The sequence below is a fragment of the Ursus arctos genome, chromosome X, assembly GCF_023065955.2.
Source record: "Ursus arctos isolate Adak ecotype North America chromosome X, UrsArc2.0, whole genome shotgun sequence".
Taxonomy (NCBI): Eukaryota; Metazoa; Chordata; class Mammalia; order Carnivora; family Ursidae; genus Ursus; species Ursus arctos.
In genome coordinates, this window is record NC_079873.1 from 31687643 (window position 1) to 31709575 (window position 21933).

General features: G+C 42.8%; 1 protein-coding gene across 2 annotated transcripts in view; it reads left to right on the forward strand.

Moving 5' to 3' along the window:
- LOC113265816 (cytochrome b-245 heavy chain) overlaps positions 1-21933 on the forward strand; it is a 101475-nt gene that overhangs the window by 77190 nt on the left and 2352 nt on the right. For both annotated transcript variants that reach the window (XM_048213440.2, XM_048213439.2), the window contains exons 5-13: positions 1967-2051; positions 4471-4616; positions 6838-7028; positions 10086-10215; positions 12783-12875; positions 15442-15695; positions 16546-16708; positions 17907-18053; positions 20543-20667. In XM_048213440.2, coding sequence (XP_048069397.1) covers positions 1967-2051; positions 4471-4616; positions 6838-7028; positions 10086-10215; positions 12783-12875; positions 15442-15695; positions 16546-16708; positions 17907-18053; positions 20543-20667 — 1334 coding nt within the window. The remainder of the gene's footprint in view (positions 1-1966; positions 2052-4470; positions 4617-6837; positions 7029-10085; positions 10216-12782; positions 12876-15441; positions 15696-16545; positions 16709-17906; positions 18054-20542; positions 20668-21933) is intronic.

Consider the following 21933-nt stretch of genomic DNA (forward strand, 5'->3'; position numbering starts at 1 on the left):
CTTAACACTTAAACTCTTGTCTTGGGTTTTTTTAGACATGTAGAATAATAGTGACTATATCTTCGTATTTGGTTTGGTGGAAAAGGGTATGTACCTTAAAGACAAATAGACTTGGATCCCAGCCAATATGAGATTTAGCTTTAATTTTTTTTTAATCTGTAGAATGAGTTCAACAATCCTTATCTTGTTGCCACTGAATGAGGTAATGATTATGGGTAGACTGCCTGGCTCACAGAAAGCATTCAATAAAGCCTAATTCTTTCTTCCTTTGTCTGGAATCCTCTGTGTATTCCTTACTAGTAGTTCTGCAGTCCCGGGAATCTGCTCTCATGGTCCTATGCTCTCTGTAGATGTAGCTGACTGAGAGATAGTGAAGTAAGCACAATTTCCCACACAACTACATTTTTTCCCTATAAAATCAGAATATTTTATTAAAAATAACTAAGCCACAGGGCGCCTAGGTGGCTCAATCGGTTAAGCATCTGATTCTTGATACCAGTTCAGGTCTCGATCTCAGGGTCGTGAGTTCAAGCCCCATGTTGGGCTCCATGCTGGGTGTGGAGCCTACTTAAAAAATAAGTAAGTCAGATATTAAACACCCCTAGATTAAGTTGAATATGTTTAGAGCCAGATACTTGTAATACCTAAGATTTTTCTGGGGGGCACTTGGTTCTCCTTAACAGCTCTCTGTGTCTCTATGGCAGTACGTTTAGACTTGGGAACAAGGTAGCCAGGGCAAGCATTTGACCAGTTTTCAGGAGGACAAAGCTTTGATTCAACCATAAAGCAGAGTTTGTTTTTTTTTCTACTTTGGGCATTGACCTGAATCAAGATTCAAATCCACATTTTTTTCCCATTTATTCATTTATTTATTTTTATTTTTATGTTCAATTAGCCAGCAAAATCCACACCTTCTAACATGTATCAGTAGGACAGTCACACTTGAGTACTGACCAAAAGACTATTTTTAATGTCAAGGTAATCATACAAGGTATGAAAATATCATAATATTGACATTCTGGCATCAGATAGCCTGGGTTTAAATCCCAACTCTGCCACTTATTAACTATGTGACCTAAGGCAAGGTAAACTCTCCACACGTTTTTCCCTAACCTGTTGCACAGTGATAATAATGGTACCTCCCTGCTAGGACTGATGCAAAAATGAAGAGTCAGAATGCATGTAAAACACTTAAAACAGCTCCTTGCACAAGCTCTTTGTAAATATTAGCTATTGTTCTTTTTGCTATTAATATTTGGTTAATGATATCTCCTCGTGATGTTGTCTCTGTCAACAGAGGCCAGTGGACAATTTTTTCTCCTCCCACAGTGTATGTCTTAGAAGGGTGTTGTTCTAAAACTATTCACTTGTTCTAGAACTCTTCACTTGTCTGTGTCCCCATTAGACTTTCAGGGTCGTGTGAAATGCATAGACCTTTCCTGTTACACGGCCAGTATTCCTAGGAGAGCTGACTCTTGAATCTCTCACCTGACTAACACTTAACTTACGGGTTGCCATCTTCACAAGGATGAGCCTTTGCTAACCGCCCAGCGTGGAGCTGTGGGGGAGCTCACATACATTCTGGGGCAGGGAAAAGTGATGGAGAAGACACAGAGACAGAGCTTTCCTCCTTCATTCAGGTCCAGGTAAAATATGCAGAAACTGGTTGTAGGGACCTAACACTTATTGTTCAACAAAATTCCTCGGGCTTCTTGGGCTGAGCTGGCTGGTTGTGCGTGCGTGTGGTTACTGCAGGAACCTGTCAGGTAGGCCACTCACTGGCTGTTTGACCTTGGGAAGATGACTACAAGTATCTGAGCCTCGGTGTTCTCACCTATCGAATGCATAGAATGACACTGGTTTTAGGGTGGTCATGACAAGTAAGATGATACGTTTCTACTGCCTAGCACACAGAAAACCTTCTTGTTAACAATTACTATTTTGTTCTTTTCCCTTTAATCCAAAGTGCTGTTCTACAAGAATTCGAAGACAACTGGACAGGAACCTCACCTTTCATAAAATGGTGGCATGGATGATTGCACTTCACACCGGTAAGTTTATTAAGAGACTTGAGATTGCAAAGAAAACTTGGAACCAGAGAGTTCCCTCTATTCCTAGATACCTTTTATTTTTAGAAGAGATCAGCCTTTTTAGGTAGATTAGGTGGTGATTGGATATGTTGTATTTTTTTAATTTATTTTTTAACTGAAGTATACTTAACATACAATATTATATTGATTTCAGGTGTACGACATAGTGATTCGACAATGACATACATTATAAAATGCTCACCACAATAAATGTAGTTGTCAGCTGTCACCACACAAAGTCAGTACAGTATTATTGGCTATCTTCCCTATGCTGTACTTTACATCCCTATGAGTTATTTGTTTTATAGCTGGAAGTTTATATCTCTTAATCTCCTTTAGCTATTTTGCCCATCCCCTCACCCCCAACCCCTCTAACAGCCATCAGTTTGTTCTTTGTATTTATGAGTCTGTTTCTGTTTTGTTTGGTTTGGTTGGTTTGGTTTTTAGATTCTACATATAAGTGAAACCATATGGTATTTGTCTTTCTTTTTTTCATGTAGCATAATACCCTCTAAGTCCATCCATGTTGTTGCAAATGGCAAGGTTTCATTCTTTTTTATGGCTGAGTAATACCCAATTATATGTGTGTGTATATATATGTATATGTGTGTGTGTGTGTGTGTGTGTGTATATATATATATATATATATATATATATATATATATATATACCACTTTTTCTTTATCCATTCACCTATGGATGGACACTTAGGTTGCTTCCATATCTTGGCCATTGTAAATAATGCTGCTATAAACATGGGGGTGCATATATCTTTTTTTCAAATTAGCGTTTTCATTTTCTTTGGGTAGAATTACTGAATCATATGGTATTTCGTTTTTTAGTTTTTTGAGGCAACTCCATAGTGTTTTCCATAGTGGCTGCACCAATTTACATTCCCACCGAGATATGTTGTACTTTTTGAATGAATTATGTTAAAAAAAATATTCACCACACTTTCTTCCATCCCAATATTAGCATTTATTCCTTCAAGTCTTAAAACTTTTTTATCTTGGGCTTTTCGGACAAAATCCCAGTGTCTTCACCGTTTTCCACGCTTTTTAATATAAAAAAAAGTTAGTCCACAACTAAGAGCTTTTATTTATCCATTAAAAAAAATACTAGGGTTGAACATGTAGATTTGTGAATTTCTTGCAGTAACCCTATGGGGGCCACAACCCATAAGTTGAGAAGATATCTTAAGGGTAAGATAGCCCTTATCAGCTAAGCATCTTCTTTATTATGATTGCTATTATATATCTAATAGGTATATATATGTATATATGTATTCTATATTATGTGTTATTATTATAATTATTAAAGTGGTGGTGTTGGCACAAGGCGTGTATCTGGGACCCTTATCGAATCTTCACTAATTCACTTAACAAGTAAGTGATGTGCTGGGTAATAGGCATGCACACATGCACAGTGATGAACAAAAGAGACTTTTATTCTGCCCTTAAAGAGTTTCCCCATAATTTGAGTAAAATAGGCTTAGATTACAGGTGTTTAACTGGGTTTCTCTTCTATGCAGGCTTTCTGAGCCGTGGCGAGCAAAATGGTTCAAAAGGAAAATGCATGACAAAATCTTATTAGAAAGCAACATGGCATAATGGTTAGGAGCAAAGATTCGAGTACCAGATTGCTTGGATTTGATTTTGAACTCTGCTGCTTCCTAGACTGGTGATCTTGGACAGGATATTAAAGCAATCTATGCCTCAGTTTCCTCATCTGCAGGATAGATGATGTGAATAGTACCTGCATCATTGCCTCCATATAAGCATTACGTAATTACAAAGCACTTATAACAGTTCTTGGCACCCAGTAAGTTGTACGTAAGTGCTTGTTAAGTAAGGAATGCAATTTTCAAGAAGATATTCACTCTTATGGCCCTTGGTTTATATCAGCTCGATAAAATGTTGTTATCTCTGTAGAGTCATGTCAGAGTCCAGTGAATGGGCCAGCCAAAGGCATACATTACATGAGAGTCTTCTTGTTTGAACATAAATATATCAGGGGGAGAGAGACAATGGGAGCACACCAAAATATCCTCCGAGCCCATGGTTGTTTTGTAGAATCTCAGAACTTGACTGGATCTTTAGGACAGTGTCGTTTAACATCTTCATTTTATAAATGAGGAAACCAAGACCAGAGGGGTCAAGTGATTTGCATATGATCACACGAGTAGAGAATAGCTTACCTACTAGAGTTCTAATCTTGTCCCTCTGGGCTGGAGACCCAGTTCTTGTTTCCAAGTGTCCTGGGCCATCCTGTGTCTCCCTGTATCTTATCACAGAGTCGGGGGCTATAGGCAGAAACCCAGCTTACACGAAAATTGTCCACACCCTTCACCTTGTTTGTTTCTCTTCTCTGTCCTTTTTAGCGATTCATACCATTGCCCATCTGTTTAATGTGGAGTGGTGTGTGAACGCGCGAGTCAATAGTTCTGATAACCTTTCAGTAGCACTCTCTAACCTTGAAGACAAACCTGGTGAAACTTACCTCAACTTTGCTCGAGCAAAAATCCCGGTAAGTCTATTTCCAGATTCAGATGGTCCCTAGGCCGTTAAAACTGAGGACTAGATTTCAGTGAGTGAAGAACTCTACTTGGGCAGAACACCAACAATGGTAAAAGGTGACGATCAGTGGGCCAAGTCTGTAGTTTCTAAGAATGTGGGTACAGAGAAAAAGTCTTCCACACTTCTGATCCCATGTGTGGAGGGTCTCTAGATGTTTTTCAGTTCCTTAGGCTCACCTGTGAAATCTGGAGTAACTCACGCTCACCCATGACAATGCCCACCATCAAAGAAAGACAAGAACACACATCTAGTCAAACAAAGTTGAGTTTCTTACTTACTGCAGCAAAAGAGGCCAAGCACCATGAGAAAGTCTGGGACGTTCCAGGAAGGTGTTCACAGAGGCGCATTATAGGACATGGACCTGCATTAGGTGGTTTTGGAGGGGTTTAAGGAAGCAAGGATTTGCTCTGCATCAGGTATGATCAGGAATTGGAGGTCTTTCTAGGATTGGGTATCTTAGCAGCAGTCACCTGTGTTGTTGTCTTGGCTCTGACATAATTCCGGAGTGGTCTTGTTTTTGTCTCACTCCCTCACAGTCATGGAACGACCTCGTCTGATGTGAGTGTTCTATGAAATTGTTTATGTGAATTAGGGAACACTCCAGCCTCGGTGTTAGTACCAGGCCAGCCACCAGCTGACAGCTGACAGAGGTGTTTTTCTTCTTTCTTGCCTACAACATCTGAGGGGTGGCCTCTGTCTGCTGATTATCATCCCATGGGAAGCCCCGTGCACTGGGAGTAACTCCGTGGGCTTCCGGGGGCAGCTGTTTGGGGTAGCCACAACAAAGACTGCTTCCCTTCCAGAAGTTGTTAGAGCTTCCTACACTCACAGGGAGAAGCTTCGAGTCATCTTCATGTGCCCAATAGCTTGCGAGCATGGCTAAGTCACATAAGTATACACTGAATTCCAAACGTGTTTCCTCGTGTTTAGAAAAGATGAGAAGAAAAGCCCCTTAACGTTGCAGAAATAATTCTCCTCAGACTAACATGGAAACAATTCACATAAAAGAAAACAGAAATTCCTTTTCTGTAACTTCTGGGATAATTTTTCTTTCATGTTGTTCATTGTTCGTACAATGATCGAAGGAAGGCAATGTGAACATACCAGGTGAGCCGACGCTGTCATGCTCTGCCTGGATCTCTTTGGACCCCTTGTACCCTGTCTGTGCTCCCCACTCCACCTTTCTGTGTTTTCACTTTCAATTTCTGGTACCTGCGTTTCGTCCTCAGAGGACCACCCTGGGGCTATCGGAGTCCCTTTGCCCACAAGCTCAGAGATCTGGAAGGGCCTGGATGCCTACCTCTTTGTGGGCAGCCGTGAGGCAATAGCTGATGGGTGCAGGCCATGAAAGCCCAGCTTCCTTGCCTTGAGTCAGGATGAACTGTGAGGTGTGACCTACCCTCCACAGTTCCTTCGCCGCATCAGGCGGAAGCTACCTTCTCTAAAGACTTGACCTGAGTTCGCCCTCTTGTTTGACTTGTTCTTTCCTGTCCTATTGCCCATCTTCTTACCAGGTTCCTCTGCAGCACACCTTTTTAAAATCACTTGCTCATGAATGCTTATCTCAAGGTCTGTCTGCTTCAGGGGAGCCCAGCCTAAGATAGGAGGCATGTCCAGAATACATTTGCCGACTAAACACCGTGGCCCTTTCCAAACCGAAGGGAGAAGGAGCCTCAGACCTTTTTAGGACATCTTATAGTTGGCTCATGTGCTTTAATTGATACTCCCTTTGGGGCGCCTGGGTGGCGCAGTCATCAAGCGTCTGCCTTCGGCTCAGGGAGTGATCCCGGAGTTCTGGGATCGAGCCCCGCGTCGGGCTCCCTGCTCTGCTGGGAGCCTGCTTCTTCCTCTCCCACTCGCCCTGCCTGTGTTCCCTCTCTCGCTGGCCGTCTCTCCCTCTCTGTCAAATAAATAAATAAAATCTTTTAAAAAATTGGTACTCCCTTAGAACTATTTCAATGTATTAGTTAGTACTTCCTATGACCTCTCGACCATGTAAGACAGTTTTAAATTGAGAAATATCTGTTCCAAGTTTACCTCACTCTGTGAGGGATGGTTAGGGTTATCGAAAAGGGGAATGAAAATACCTCTTGGACTATATGTCAGACACTTTATAAATAGGTAGTCTTGCATTTGAGAGCCTACGAGTAATGTGTGTGTGTGTTTTGCAGAATCCTGAAGGAGGCCTGTATGTGGCCGTGACCCGGTTGGCGGGCATCACCGGTATCGTGATCACCCTGTGCCTCATATTAATTATCACTTCCTCCACCAAAACCATCCGGAGGTCTTACTTTGAAGTGTTTTGGTACACACACCATCTTTTTGTGATCTTCTTCATCGGTCTCGCCATCCACGGAGCTGAGTGAGTGTTTAATCTCTGAGGGCAAGTATTTTAAATCCTTTCGTCTCCAGGCGTGATGCTGTTAGAGGCACAGTGACCTCCTCGTCTGTGTGTGGTCAGCCTGTCTGCGGAAGGAATATGAAGAGACATCAGAGGCCAGCTGGATAGAGACCACTCAGCAGCATTTTAGTTTCTTGCACCCGATTCATAGCTATGATTTCTGCAGTAATTTAACAATAGCTATGATTAATGCAGTTAATTCTAGCAAGCTTGAAAAATACACCAACTTTTGAGCACCTCTGTAAGTGTGTAAACCATGTTAAGGGTGCTGGAGAGGTTACGGATGTCTGCAGTGGTGTTTCTCTTGGCTTAATCACTAGTAAATTAGACAAACTTCCAAACTAGAGGGGCTAATGATTAATCAGGTGAAAGGGTTTGCTGTAGTTCAGTAAGCTTTGATTCAAGCTGGATATTTATTGATTTCCTACTGTGTATGAGGACTGATCTCCGGCATGGTGGGGAATCCTGGAAGGAAAAACACATGGTTATTGCCTTCCAGCCTTCTAATACAATAAAGGTAAGAGCTCAATTCTATTGAGCACTCGTTATAGACATGAAATGTCTCTTTTAGGTAGAGATACTCTTACATTCCCATTTCCTGGGGAAATTGTAGACAAGGAAACAAGCTAACAAAGGTAAACCATGCAGCCCAAGTCACCGAGTTCGTGAGTGGCATAGCTGGGATTGGGGCCCAGGTGATCTAAGCCAGGCTGTGGCAAAGACTCCCCTAGAGACTCAGAGTGCCTGCATATGTAGTCGGGACAGCTCGTCTTACGGGGAATCCTGTTGAATACCAGATTTCCTTTTTATGCTGTTTCACACCAGCTGATTCTCCCACCTGCACACAAAAGGAGGCCTGGGGAAGTTCCCTGGTGGGTTTGGGACTCCACATAACTAAGCCTGAAGAGAGCGCATGCTCAAAGCTCGATGAGTCTGCTGGGAGCCAAGTTGGCCTAGAGATGACTAAGGCCTGAGTGTGAAAAGGGGAAGGGTGGGAAGAAGCAGCGTTGGGCAACTACTTATATGCATTCTTGATTGACTTGCTGGCTCTGACCCCTGATCGACTCTTTCTAAGCACTGAAAAAAATCTGTGTAGACAAAGAATCTCTTGACTCTCTTAAAGCAATTGAGTGTCTTTAAGTGGTATTTGGTCATAACCCAGGTGTTTCAGAGGATCCTAGAGACAAAAACTGAATCTCTTCCCCTCTCTAGCTTAGTAATCCCACCACTTTATGCTTGTACAGTTTCACAGCTTTGCCCCACTCTCCATCTGAAGAGAATCTGCTACTTACACTGCTTGGCTGATGGCCCACACTCTCATGGCCAAGGCAGCAGCTGAACTGGGATTAAAATCCAGGTTTTCTGACTTCTGGTCCTGGCTGTGAGTAGAGGGGAGAATCCAATTTTGTTTTCTCTCCCTTACTCCCCAAGTGAACTTGGGCCTTAGGAATTTTGACAATTATCATTTGTTGGACTCTTACTTTATGTTGGCATATTTTATGCATCAGGCCAATTGGTCACTAAAATAGGCCTTTAATTAGGTATTATTATACTTATTTTACAGCTGAAGAAACCAGGGCTTAGAAGAAGTTAAATAACTTGCCCAAGGCCACCAAACTAGCAAGGGGTGGACCTGGGATTTGAAACCAAGGCTGTCTGACACAGGCTCAAAATTGTTTTCTCCAAATCATTCTGCTTCTAAGTTACTAGTTTCTCTAAGTCTCGGTGTTCTCATATGTCAGATGGGGTTGCCAATACTTACCATTCAGGCTTGTTATGAACGTCCACCGAGATAATTTGTGTAGAGTAACTTTCCCCAGGCCTGGCACATAATAGATGCTCAATATCTGGTAACTCTCTGCCTCAAGACCTAGGGATAGAAAAGTATGGTTAACAGCCATGAATTAAAGCATTCACAGAATATGCCAAGTGGCACAAGAAATTTTAGGTCCCCCATACAACTCTTACAAAGGGGGCCTTCTGTGTCTCTTCTTAGTGTATTTTTTGAAGACCCTGCCATTTATGTTCTTTGAGGTCAGGACCATGACTTACCTGACTTTGTGCCCCGCTTCCTCTGTTCCTACTAAACCCACATTGTCTTGTGTGTGTCAGCAGTTGCTCAATTGAAATGTATAGAATTGAAATGAATGGGCTCTGAGCGCTTCAAAGGACACACCGTTAGTGTTGGTATCTGTGAGAATGTTGTAATCTCCACAAAGTCTCCTTAAATTGATTTCAACCCTTTTGGTTTAATTTAGACAATTTTGGAACAACAAATGAAGCACTTGGACTAAGCCTCGGAGTTACTGTGTGTGATGGTATGGGCTGTCAACCACACAGCGGTGCCTGTCCATAGGGTGTAAAATGAGCCCATGCTTTGCTGGCCAAGCTCTTTGCTTCTAGGACTGTCCTCTCAGAGAGAGCAACTTTTTGTAATTTGCACAAAACCACCGTATGGATGCGCGGCTGCTCTGTTAGATCTGCAGTTTTCCTGTTTTTGTTTGTTTATAAATGAAAATGATACTTGAAACAGAAGCACAAATGCTCCCTTTAAGAAAACATGTATTGGAGGGGCGCCTGGGTGGCGCAGTCATTAAGCGTCTGCCTTCGGCTCAGGGCGTGATCCCGGCGTTGTGGGATCGAGCCCCACGTCAGGCTCTTCAGCTAGGAGCCTGCTTCTTCCTCTCCCACTCCCCCTGCTTGTGTTCCCTCTCTCTCTGCCTGTCTCTCTCTCTGTCAAATGAATAAATAAAATCTTTATAAAAAAAAGAAAACATGAATTGGTGATCCAAAACTTACATATTCTTTGTGCCATTGTACATATTTTTTTTTCTATTGCTGAAGAAGACATATCTTCTTTCCCCTCCTCAAATCTACTCAGAGGGGTCAATAAGATATTCCTGTTAAGTGGAAAGTGGAGGATCTGTACTAGAATACTTGAAATAAGCCCAGAATCTCAAAAAACTAAGAACTTAATATCTTGCTACTAAATGGTCTGGACTTATATTTCCTCCCTAGGAAAATTGTTCGCGGGCAGACAGCAGAGAGTTTAAAGGTACACAACCCTGAAATATGTGGCAAAGACCCCTCAGCTTGGGGAAAACCAGAAGGATGCCCAATCCCACAGTTCTCTGGGAACCCTCCTATGGTAGGTACAGTTCATTGTTACTATTACAATTTCATTACCAACAATCTTCCAACCGTGTCTAAGAAATATGTACAAATGTCATAGAGCTGTCCATTATGAATGCCATGGAACTGTTAGAATGTTATAAGTATCTACTTTTTTCTGCTATACTTATGGTCTAGAATTATTTCTTGAAAGGTAAGGATTGCATTGGTCTATTATGAACATCCTGATGTAAAACTTGGAAAAGCATTGTTTTTGAAAGTGCTACTGGGGTTCAAGAAATCCCATCTCTTCTCTTCTGAATGTGAGAGCCACAATTATATCAGTTAATAATTTCAGAGGGATTCCATTCTGAGCTGAGTTGGATAGCTCAGATAATCACTTCTAAGGAGCTAAGGGCCTCTTCAGACACCAGGAAGTAAGATTTTCCATACAGCTTTCAAAGCTGGGAAGGAAATTGATGAAGTAACACATCGGGCTGCCTTTAAGCATCAGGAGGCTGTGTCTACACCACATAAATGATGCTGGACAGCCAGGTTTATACCAACGCAAGAGTATGGCAAGGATGACCACGGGAAAACATGGTAAATATTCACCTTCTGTTGAGAGCTCCTGTTGCGTGCTCTGCAAATTCCGTTCTGTATGTTCTCAGTAACTCCGCTCCATTGAGTGAGATGTGGGCCCTGTGTTCTTCATATCCTTTCCTCTATTGGCAAGCAGTGTACCTTATTGGTTACCGTGCTAACCACTGGTATAAAGCTAGGCAAAAATCAACGTTGGTACAGGGCTTCTGAACAGGATTATTATTTTTTTAAGCATGGTATAATGTAAAGGCAAATGCCCCACCCCATTTTCTCCTTTCTTTTTTCCTACTCTCTTAACATAGGAGTTTTCTTCCTCTAAGATACAGTCTGCTATCCAGGGACTTAACATCTTTAAGCGTCCTTGCTCATTAGTGAAAGCAACCAGATGTATCAACAAACTGCCCCCACGACATGCACACATCGATAGAGAAGATGAAGAAGGAACTACATTGCAGGTCCTCTTATGGGTTAGGGGAAGGCACATTTCCTTGAAGACAGCTGGAATCGGGGTACTACTATCTTAACAGGCACCTACCTCAAAGCTTCTGGATTTCTGGGATTAGAGACGATGTCCAACACCTCACTCCATTCAATGGAGCCCCATTGCGGCACCCAGGAAAGAGATGGATGCTGCCAGCCTATTTTAAAAACCTGCCCTGTGAAAACAATGGCCAGCAGTGGAATATTTCTGACTTTTGAGGCAGATAGCCTTCAACTTTGGCTAGAGGTGGGGACATTCACGTGCTCTCAACTTCCAATCAGAAGTTTCTTCAGAACATTTAATAGGAAAGATCATACGTGAGACTGTAGGAAGCCCTTTGTGGTTTCTTTTTCTTTCTTGGACTCTATTCTGAAACGCCATCTTTTAAACGGTATCACTTCCTAAAGCTCCTTACTACTTCAGGTATCAAACTAGGGACCTAACTGACTGAGTCCCTGGATGGATCTGTTTAATCCTAAAGGTTTTCATATAGCCAATAATACTACAGGGTAATTCCAGTGTTGTGAAACACTGAAGATTCTGACGAGAGAGAGGAATCTAAAGAAATCTGAAAATCTTTGGGCTTGTCCCTCTTCGGCAGGTGCATTGCATAGGTTCTAGCACTTACCAGCATATTGGAGAAACAGTAAATTCTTGCACAAAATTTCTTATCTTGCAAAAGATTAAATTTTGACTACATGGTTGAGCGAAAGCAGCTGCAATGTTGCATTAAAAAATATGGTGTTGCAGGGGCACCTGGGTGGCACAACGGTTAAGCGTCTGCCTTCGGCTCAGGGCATGATCCTGGCGTTATGGGATCGAGCCCCACGTCAGGCTCCTCCGCTATGAGCCTGCTTCTTCCTCTCCCACTCCCTCTGCTTGTGTTCCCTCTCTCGCTGGCTGTCTCTATCTCTGTCGAATAAATAAATAAAAAATCTTTAAAAAAAATATGGTGTTGCTGAAATGCAACAAGAGAAATGTTAATTCTGAAACTAATCTTGCTCTGCTGTGGGGTTACTGCAACTGCTGTTGCAACACCAGGAGGAAATCCCATTCCTGTGGGCAGTTCCTCTTGGGAAAGTTTTAAACTATAGGTAGAGTTCCCCAATGTGGCCAAGGAGAATGCTCATTTCTATTGGTTCAAAAATTTATTTTAATTTTCGGGGCGCCTGGGTGGCTCAGTTGGTTAAGCAACTGCCTACTGCTCAGATCATGATGTCGGGGTCCTGGGATCGAGTCCCACATCGGGCTCCCTGCTCACAGGGAATCTGCTTCTCCCTCTCACTCTCTCTCTGTTCTCTCTCTCTCTCAAATAAATAAATAAAATCTTTAAAAAATTTATTTTAATTTTCAATATTTTTCATGCATTCTATTGTATAAGAAATTTACAAATTGGATATCAAATATTTAAATAAGCCTACAAAGATTAACTTGACTTCTAAAATGTTTTGTTCCCATTAATCTTATATTAGCTATTACCCCTTAATACATCCTGTTTTCACTTTCTGCTCTGATTACAGACGTGGAAATGGATAGTGGCTCCCATGTTTCTATATCTCTGTGAGAGATTGGTACGGTTTTGGCGATCTCAACAGAAGGTGGTCATCACCAAGGTATTGTCTGGTTTAAGAATTACTAATAGCATCTAACTATATCATGGACAAGTTTACCCAAGTTCTCTGTAGCATTGGTCAGAGCTGTTCTTTCACTTGGTTTCTTTTGATTAAACGTAGAGAGAAGCCCTACAATTGAATTCAGTCAGTATACTTAGCTTGATAATCAAATGGTTGGACCTTTTAACTGGGGAAAGTACAAATTAACATTTTCTGTTGAAAAATAAAGCTGACTGTTTTGTATGCACGAATCAATCTCTCTCTCTTTCTATCTCTCTCTCTGTGTGTGTGTATGTGTGTGTGTGTGTGAAGAGAGAGAGAGAGGAGGAGGAGGAGGGGAGCATATAGTGATGATGTGAGCAGGTAAGAGTGAAGAAGCAAGACACATGAGTTCAAAAGGGTACGCACTGAGCCTTAAATACTCAGATGGGAAAAGAACCAGAGAGCCAAGGGCAGGTCCGATTGAGGCTGAGGTCGTTTTCCAGGTCTCCCTCTACCTCCTTTTCTGTGCTGTGTATGTAATCACAGAATATTAGAGTTGAAGGACCCAAAGTCTCAAGGAGGTTAGTAACTAAAATGCATCTAGATGTGAGTCTGTCGACTCCAGGTATATGGCGGCTTCCCCCCCCCCCCAACCCCCACGCTTCTATGCTGCTTCTCATTACTAACTAAATAAATATCCAACTCAATAAATAGAAATAGAAACTCCTGGTTATCGTTTCAGGAAACAAGAGACAAAACTAGTTTTATGAAATAAAATTGAATTCAACTCAATACAGTTCAGAAAGTGTTTACTAGAAGCCTACTACGGGCTGTTCTTGCAAAACACAGGAATTCTTCCTGCCAGCCACCCTAGCTTTTCTGTCTTGGCATCCGTGGAAGGCCAGAGTAAAGTTAGGCCAGCTGGCACTGGAAATCTTGAAATATAGGAAGCTACCGCACTTCTCCTTTTATGATACTTAGACTGTATTAGAAGAAAAGGCCCACAGAAGAGCAAAAAAGGCTGCCACAAACTTTCCCTTACTAGGCTAGACCTGACTAGGCAGGCAAGTATTTCCCTTGAACATATTTTAAAGGCAAATTTGTGTTCCTGTGGAGAAAATAGATACTCGTTTTCTTCTCATAAAAACAGATATTCATTTTCTTCTCAAAAAAAAAAAAAAGAAAAGAAAAGAAACAAGGTGTCATCCAAAAGTATGCCAAGGTCAGTTCTGCAAGTGCATTTTATTTAGTTTAATCCCAATTTCACCCGTGGCAGCAAAATTACAATAGGGGAAGAAAGTATTTTCACCATACAAAATTGCAACATGGTGAACATCATTTTCAAAAGAATTTTCGTCAATTTTATTTTCTGTTTTCAAAATGAGGCTTTAAGGTTCTTTATTTCAGTGATGAAAGGATGTTGTGTACTGCTTTATCATTTAAGACGGAGTGAAATCACAAGTTTTGCAAATGCTTGGCAATACTTATCGAAAGGATTTCCCATCTTACCCCTCCTCACTCGCGGAAAGAAAAGCTTGGCACTCTCAGTCAACATGGAGGGAGCTGCTATGTTGTTTCTATTGATTTTTCTTTTCCTTGATGTCCGTTGGTTTGTTTTTCAGTTGTACATAGAAAGTCCTGGGTATCTCAGAGATCGTCCCAGAAACGCTGTATTGCTCTCTGTATTGTAATGACAGCTTTTCATTGTGCTGCTTTGTTTTTTAAAATTATTTACCACCTCACCAGCTGATGGATGTTTGGACTGTTTCCAGCTGTTTGCTGTTATAAACAAAGCTGTCATCAACACTTGTACACACGGAGAGTGAGGATGGCAGTGGGTGGGTGGGGCCTGGCTTTGGGAGACATGGATGGGGCACTTCCCAGGTGGGTAGAAATGTAAACACAAAGCACGCGACCAGGCAAATTCAAGGTGTGACTCAGGACAAAGATCAACCAGTACATTTGACTTGGTTTGGGGGATGTTGCTATATACCCAGCCAATGGGTCTCCTTCTTCTATGCAGCTGCCAAGGCTCTCAATCATGCCCTGGGGAGACAGGAAGGCTGAGTAGGCAGCCATCTCTTCTTCCTGTTTATAGCACATGCCTTGACTTCTTGGAGAAAAAAATATCACAGTTGCTGGTGTCTTAGGCTGGACTCCCTGGCAAAGACTCTGAGACAGAGAACTGCAGACAGAAGGTTGACTGGGGCGTGTTCTCAGGAGATGAACCTGTAAAAGGAAGAACAGTCAGGATCAGGGAGGAAATGAATGACCCTCCATTGGTGGCCCCTGCAGCCTCGGCTGATCCTACAGGGAGTGGGGGCGTTGGGATGACGTCTGGGAGTTGTCTCAAGTTGAGGAGAGGGGCCAGGCCTTTGTATCCCTGCTCATCGCAGGCCATGCACTCCAGCTGAGGGCAAGTCGCAACGAGAGAGACGCGTCTGCTCGAGGAAATGCCACGTTGGGCCTGAGGAAGGGATGTGGGTGGGGCATCTTAGCTCAGCCTTTTGTCCATACGGACACTGAAAAGGCAAGTAAGTATTTGGGGAAATTGTAGTTTCCAGAGACATGTTTTGTTCCATAGGTGGTCACTCACCCTTTCAAAACCATTGAGCTACAGATGAAGAAGAAGGGATTCAAGATGGAGGTGGGACAATACATTTTTGTCAAGTGCCCCAAGGTGTCCAGGCTGGAGTGGCACCCTTTCACACTGACCTCCGCCCCTGAGGAAGACTTCTTTAGCATCCATATTCGTATCGTTGGGGACTGGACGGAAGGACTTTTCAATGCTTGTGGCTGTGATAAGCAGGAGTTTCAGGATGCTTGGAAACTACCTAAGTAAGTGCGAAGCTCATATTTACAGAAGTGTACGAGTTCAGGAAAAATGTCACCAAATAGCTCCCCTTTCTCACTACACTGTCTCCTGGGTCTGAGCGAACACCCAAGTTCTACAAATATAGGTGGCTATCTCGGTGTTTCCCATTTTATGTGTGTGGTGCGTTTAGGCATATACTTATAAATCTTGTGTGAAATATAAAATACTTGAATCAAATATTAATAATGAATATTTCCAAAATCCTTTAAATATGTAAGGGTCAAGGCCAAGGTACATTAACTTTTCTAACAAACAAAGTTATAGTGTATCAAAGATATTCTTAAAATTTAATTGATGTATGTTATTTGAGGGTAAATGCCGTATATTATTCGCTTCGCCGCCTTCTTCCCACATGCCTGAGATGGTGCCAGGCACTTAGTCGATGCTAAAGAAAAGCTTGTTGGTTGACTCAATGAATAGACAAATGAAAAGTGGAGATATTAAATTTACAAGATGCCATGACAGAAGATTCTCGCTTTACTTCAGTGTGCAATGTAAGCAGGAATTTTAACTGTGGGATGTCCTGGTGTGTGTGTGTGTGTGTGTGTGTGTGTGTGTGTGTGGTAGGTGAAAGCGTGGAGAGATGAAAAAAATACCGCTGAGAGTTACCAACTGTTTTCAGTTAGCTAAAACTTCTTCTTCTTACTTCCAACCACAATGTTGACACTAAGTTGGTTACTTGAAAGCCATTTCGTAGAAGATATGTCCCAGTTTGATGTGACATATTGCACACCCCCAGTAAGAAGCTGTACCCCATCCTAGTCTGAAGTGCAAGGCAGCTCTGTAACCGCCTCCTCACACGCTTCCCCCCAGGATAGCTGTGGATGGGCCCTTTGGCACAGCCAGTGAAGACGTGTTCAGTTACGAGGTGGTGATGTTAGTGGGAGCAGGGATCGGGGTCACACCCTTTGCATCCATTCTCAAGTCCGTCTGGTACAAATATTGCAATAACGCCACCAATCTGAGGCTCAAAAAGGTAAGTCCCTTCGTTTTTTCAGAGGGCTTGGGGTGTCCACACACTCTGCCGAGTGAGGCGAGAGAGAGCCTTCCGGGCAGAGCCTGGCGGAGACCAAAGGAAGTGAAGACCAGTTCCGGGTGCTTCCAGAGAGACAGACTTCTCATAAAAGGGCTCTTGGACAAGTCAAATGTGCTTGGAGATAAGCAGGTCTATTATTACAAGGAATATACTGCACTTGTATAGCGTTAGGAGAAATTGGGAAGAAAGGAAGTGGGGACAGAAAGTGTTCACAGCCCCAATGCAGTAGCTACTCTTTTTGTGGATTCTCTTCCAGTATTTTCCCACATGTTTACATACTCTTAGAAAGTTGTAAATATTGAGTATGCATGCAAAACATAGTGTTTTTGCAGTGTTGTCACAGGCTTTATAATGATCCTTTTTAATGATCTCTTTATGTCCCATTGAGAGGATACAGAATAATTTTTCTATCATCCTGTATTAGATATTGATTCCTTACCCAGTCCCCCCAATACCTTTTTTTTTTTTTTTTTGCAAGGGGAGGGCAGGAGACACGTCCTTTCATGAAACTTTTACTTACTTTCTTATGGGTATCTCCCCAGCATAAATTCCCAGGACATTTTTTTGCCACAGGTAAATTTGGTTTCATTGCCCGATAAAGGACATCTTGAATAAAACATGAGTCGTCCGAATAACTTTAGAGATAACCTCGAATAGGGACATTGAGCGTACGTTGACTTTTTATTCTCCCCTTTCTCTCCTTACTATATGGAGGAGGTATGGGGAGAGCGGCTTCTTTTCCTAGGAACTCAGCAATGTCTGGCATTAGCAGGCAGCGAAGTAGTGCTGTGGCCACCCCCGCTAGCCTGGATCTCATTGGTTTTTCTGACAGGAGGTACAGAGGAAGCCAGGGATTTGAGGTGGGCAAGAGCAGACCCCGAGGGAAAATGGCGAGCTAATGCTGTTTTCCTCAGCCATGCATTTCTGAGACCAAGCTCTTTGTTTACTGCCCACAGGGTGAAGGCTTGTGCGGATTCATGTGAGCTAGCTTGTGAAGCGTCCAGAGCTTTCTAAAAACCTGTGCTTCTAGGTGTCCTGAGCAGCAGGAAAAAGTTGGGGGGGGGGGTAGAAATCCATATGTCAATTCTGATGAGGCCTATTTACTTATAATCTGCCTCATGATCTCTTGCTCTTACAGATATACTTCTACTGGCTGTGCCGGGACACGCACGCCTTTGAGTGGTTTGCGGACTTGCTGCAGCTTCTAGAAACCCAGATGCAGGAGAGGAACAACGCCGGCTTCCTCAGCTATAACATCTATCTCACGGGCTGGGATGAGTCTCAGGTGAGGGCGAGATCCCAGCTCTCGGGTCCTTCCCACAGTGCCCGGAGCTGACTGATTTCCCTTTGGTTATTGGAGTGTTTTGTGTACTGTTTTTACCAAGAACCGTTGATGGAGGTGGGTGACCCGGCCCGTTCACGCTCAGTCAGTATCCCCACATGTTCAGACTCCTGAAACTAGATTCAAAGCTGGTATTTGTGGAACCTAAGGAGTCACAGGGGAATAAGAGCCATGCCTTTGACCTTATTAGAGTCGTGTTCGTACCAGGGGTCTCGAACCAGCTGGACAAGACAATCCACGGGGTAATGGGAAGAAAATATTAGTAGTCGTTCTCCCTCTCTTTATGCCTCTCTCTCTATCTCTACCTCTTATCTTTACATCTTTACACACATACATATTCCTTTAATTTTATGTTTATGTGTATTTAACAACATGCACAATATTTTTAGTGAGTAGTAATAATAACTGCTCATAGTTATTAAGCGTATACCATGTGCTGGGTATTTTTATTAGTGTTCACATAGATTGTCTAATTCAATCCTTACAACAGCCCTATGAAGTAGCTACTACTATTATCCACACTTTACTGATGAGGAAACCAAAGCCCAGAACAGGTTAGGTCATTTGTCCAAGGGCACCCAAGTAGTAAGAGGCAGAGGCAGAATGTTCCAGAGCCTACACTCTTAGCAATTCCCATTAGTTCATGATTATCATTTATAAATAAATCAAAATGTATTTAATGAAGATGATATATGTGTGCATATGTGTGTATGTATATGTGTATATAGCATATATGTATGTGTATATATGTGTGTGTGATATAACATATAATGCATAATACATAACACATTATATATGTGTGTGTGTGTGTGTGTCACCCCCCTCCCTCCAGGGACATGGAACAATGAAAACATTCTACAATTTATAAGACAGCCCCCCCAACAAAGAATTATCTGGCCTCAAATGTCAAAAGTGCTGGGGATGAGAAACTCTGAAACAAGTTAATGATTCCCAGGGGATAAGATCTTTCTTTCCTGTTTTTAAAAGATTTTATTTATTTATTTGAGAGAGAGAGAGAGAAAGCACAAGCCCAGGGGAGAGGCAGAGGGAGAAGCAGGGTCCCCGCCAAGCAGGGAGCCTGATGTGGTGGAGCTCGATCCCAGGACCCTGGGATCATGACCTGAGCCAAAGGCAGCCGCTTAACCAACTGAGCCACCCAGGAGCCCCTAAATCTTTTTAAATAAGCAAACATCAATGACTTGGCTTGGAAGCAGCAGACGCAGCATGAGCTCCCCCTGCGTGAGGAGCTAAGGCAAGAGTCTCTGCCTATCCCTGGCCGGTGTCTCAGCTGGTCATGGCCACACATTGCCTCCTCCATCCTCAGCATCTTTCACACGCACCTTGGATTGTGAAAACTGACTCTTCATTTGGGTTTTGGTGTATTGTTCATCACAGATCCTCCGAGTCTTAGAATGAGTCTTGTTGCAAATGCAGATCCAGGAACACATGACCGTGAACATTGCTGCTCCAAGAAAAGGGATTTCAAGATTCCATTTCTGCAATTTAAAAACAAAACAACAACAGATATTTGATTAAAAAAGAAACCCAGGGGGAAAAAATCTATAATATATAAGTTACTTTGCAGTTTTATTATTTAAAAAGCCAGACACAGTTTTTTAAATGGGAAATTTACTTGCATTGAAGAATAACTATTTTGCTTTGCAAAACTGGTTCCTACAGGATTATTAAACCAGCGTGGTCACCCTTCTTAATGTCCTCCATGATCCATCCACTGTCCGGTGAATTTAAAATCTGTTTCAAGTTTTAAATAAATTTAATTAACCGCTTTTATGAAAAATATCTGTTGTTGGAACTGAGGCCCCCTAGAATGGTAGCAGAAAACAGCATGTGACTATGTATACACACACACACACACACACACACACACACACACACACACACACACAGACTAGCTTTAGGCTTGATTTGTTGTCTCATTATGTTGCCAAAATATGAGTGCATTTTAATCTGTGGTTGTTTCAGTTCTTAGCGATTCTCCTAAAGGAGTGGGAGTCTATTAAGGCAAAGGGAGAAAGTCACGTGTAGAACAGAGAGAAAAGCAGTGAGAGAGAATTAAATCCTACCCACACCTTCAACGCCCAACGCCAAGTGCTGCCAACCTTCAATCCTCCTGTACCCTTGCATTTCACCTTCCTGCTTTGCTCTCAGTGAGATATTTGTGCCTCCCCACTGGCACTCATGATACCCGATTCTACGACTAGGATTTTTCATGTTGGCACTTCAAGGTCTGCCCTTCTAGATTGTAAATTGCCCGAGGAGACCCAGTTTGTCCATCTTTGTGTACCTTCTCGCCTTCAAATATATATATGGTTAGAATGGGTAGTGAGAGCTTGGCTTGTGAGATGCAGAAATATAGCTGTGTTTTTCTTAGAGGATGTCTCTTTTTTGTGAATTCATGTCCTTTCCGACAGGCCGATCACTTTGCCGTGCACCACGACGAGGAGAAGGATGTGATCACGGGTCTGAAACAGAAGACCTTGTATGGACGGCCCAACTGGGATAATGAATTCAAGACAATTGCAGGTCAACACCCAAAGTAAGGAGTCCCCCATCCCCCACCAAGGGGTTCTTAAGGCTCGCGGTCTGCTGAAAGCAACAGCTCCCAAGCACAGCTAGATTTGTGTATTCTGAAAACTAAAAATACCCAGATTACTATATTCACACCCAATAAAAGCTTCTAGATACGTATCACTTTACGAGGGAGGCTTTAGATCACACCAAAATTACCTGGACAGTGATTCTATAGAAAGATGCTGGGGGTGGGGGGGCCTTTCTGAACCCTGCTTCTCCCAAGTGGGGCCGTAACTCAGTTCTTTCCTTTCAGCTCCTAAATCTCACTGGCATAGCTACTTCTTTTAATTCAATACGATTTAGACTTTTATCATTAAGGAGATACAGTCCCCACTTTCAGTTTTAGTTTTTGGGTCTAAAATCGTTAAGTTGCCAGACATCCTAGGGTCCTCTCTGCCTTCATTAAAGCTTTACCCATTCTGGAAGGTTGAGGGGTCCCTCTATCTTGCTAGAACACGTGATAAACTTAAGAAATCACCACAAATGTACCCTTCACACCTTTGCTTTTTATCCTTTAGCGAGCATACGAATCACTCGGGGGTCCTTTCACAGAGCAGATGCTGCCTTAGTAGGTTTGGAGCGGGACCTGAGAACCTTCATTCTCTTTTTTTAAAGATTTTATTTATTTATTTGAGAAGGAGAGAGAGAGAGCACATGAGCAGGGGGAGGGCAGAGGGAGAGGGAGAAGCAGGCTCCCCGCTGAACAGGGCTCGATCCCAGGACCCTGAGATCATGACCTGAGCCGAGGGCAGACGCTTCACTGACTGAGCCACCCGGGCACCCTTGAGAATCTACTTCTTAAAAAGCTGACTAGGAGGCCACTGGTCTGGGACCACACCTTGAGGAAGTAGGCTTTAGCTTCTAAAACAGAAAGGGATGAAGCCCCGCCCAGCCGTTGGCAGAGTCCTCGAACCGAAAGCAGGTTTGTTCCTGATTTCTAGACGCTGGAGAGGGTTTGGGGATATAGAGCCCTGAAAGGAACTAGTCCACAGACTCACCACTTCACCACCATTTTCTGTGTGGCAGAGGTTTCTAGAAACTCTCCTCGAGGGCTATTTCCAAGGGAAGTCAACTGCCTTTTGCAACTGTCCCCACAACAGGGCTGAACCACTCTCCCACAGGGTAATCTGAACAGGGCCCATAGTGGAAAAGACAGAGGAGCAGGGGGGATGCTGCCCTAGAGCCTAAAGTCGAGAGGAAATACCCTCACGTGCTGTGTAGTCTGTCTCAT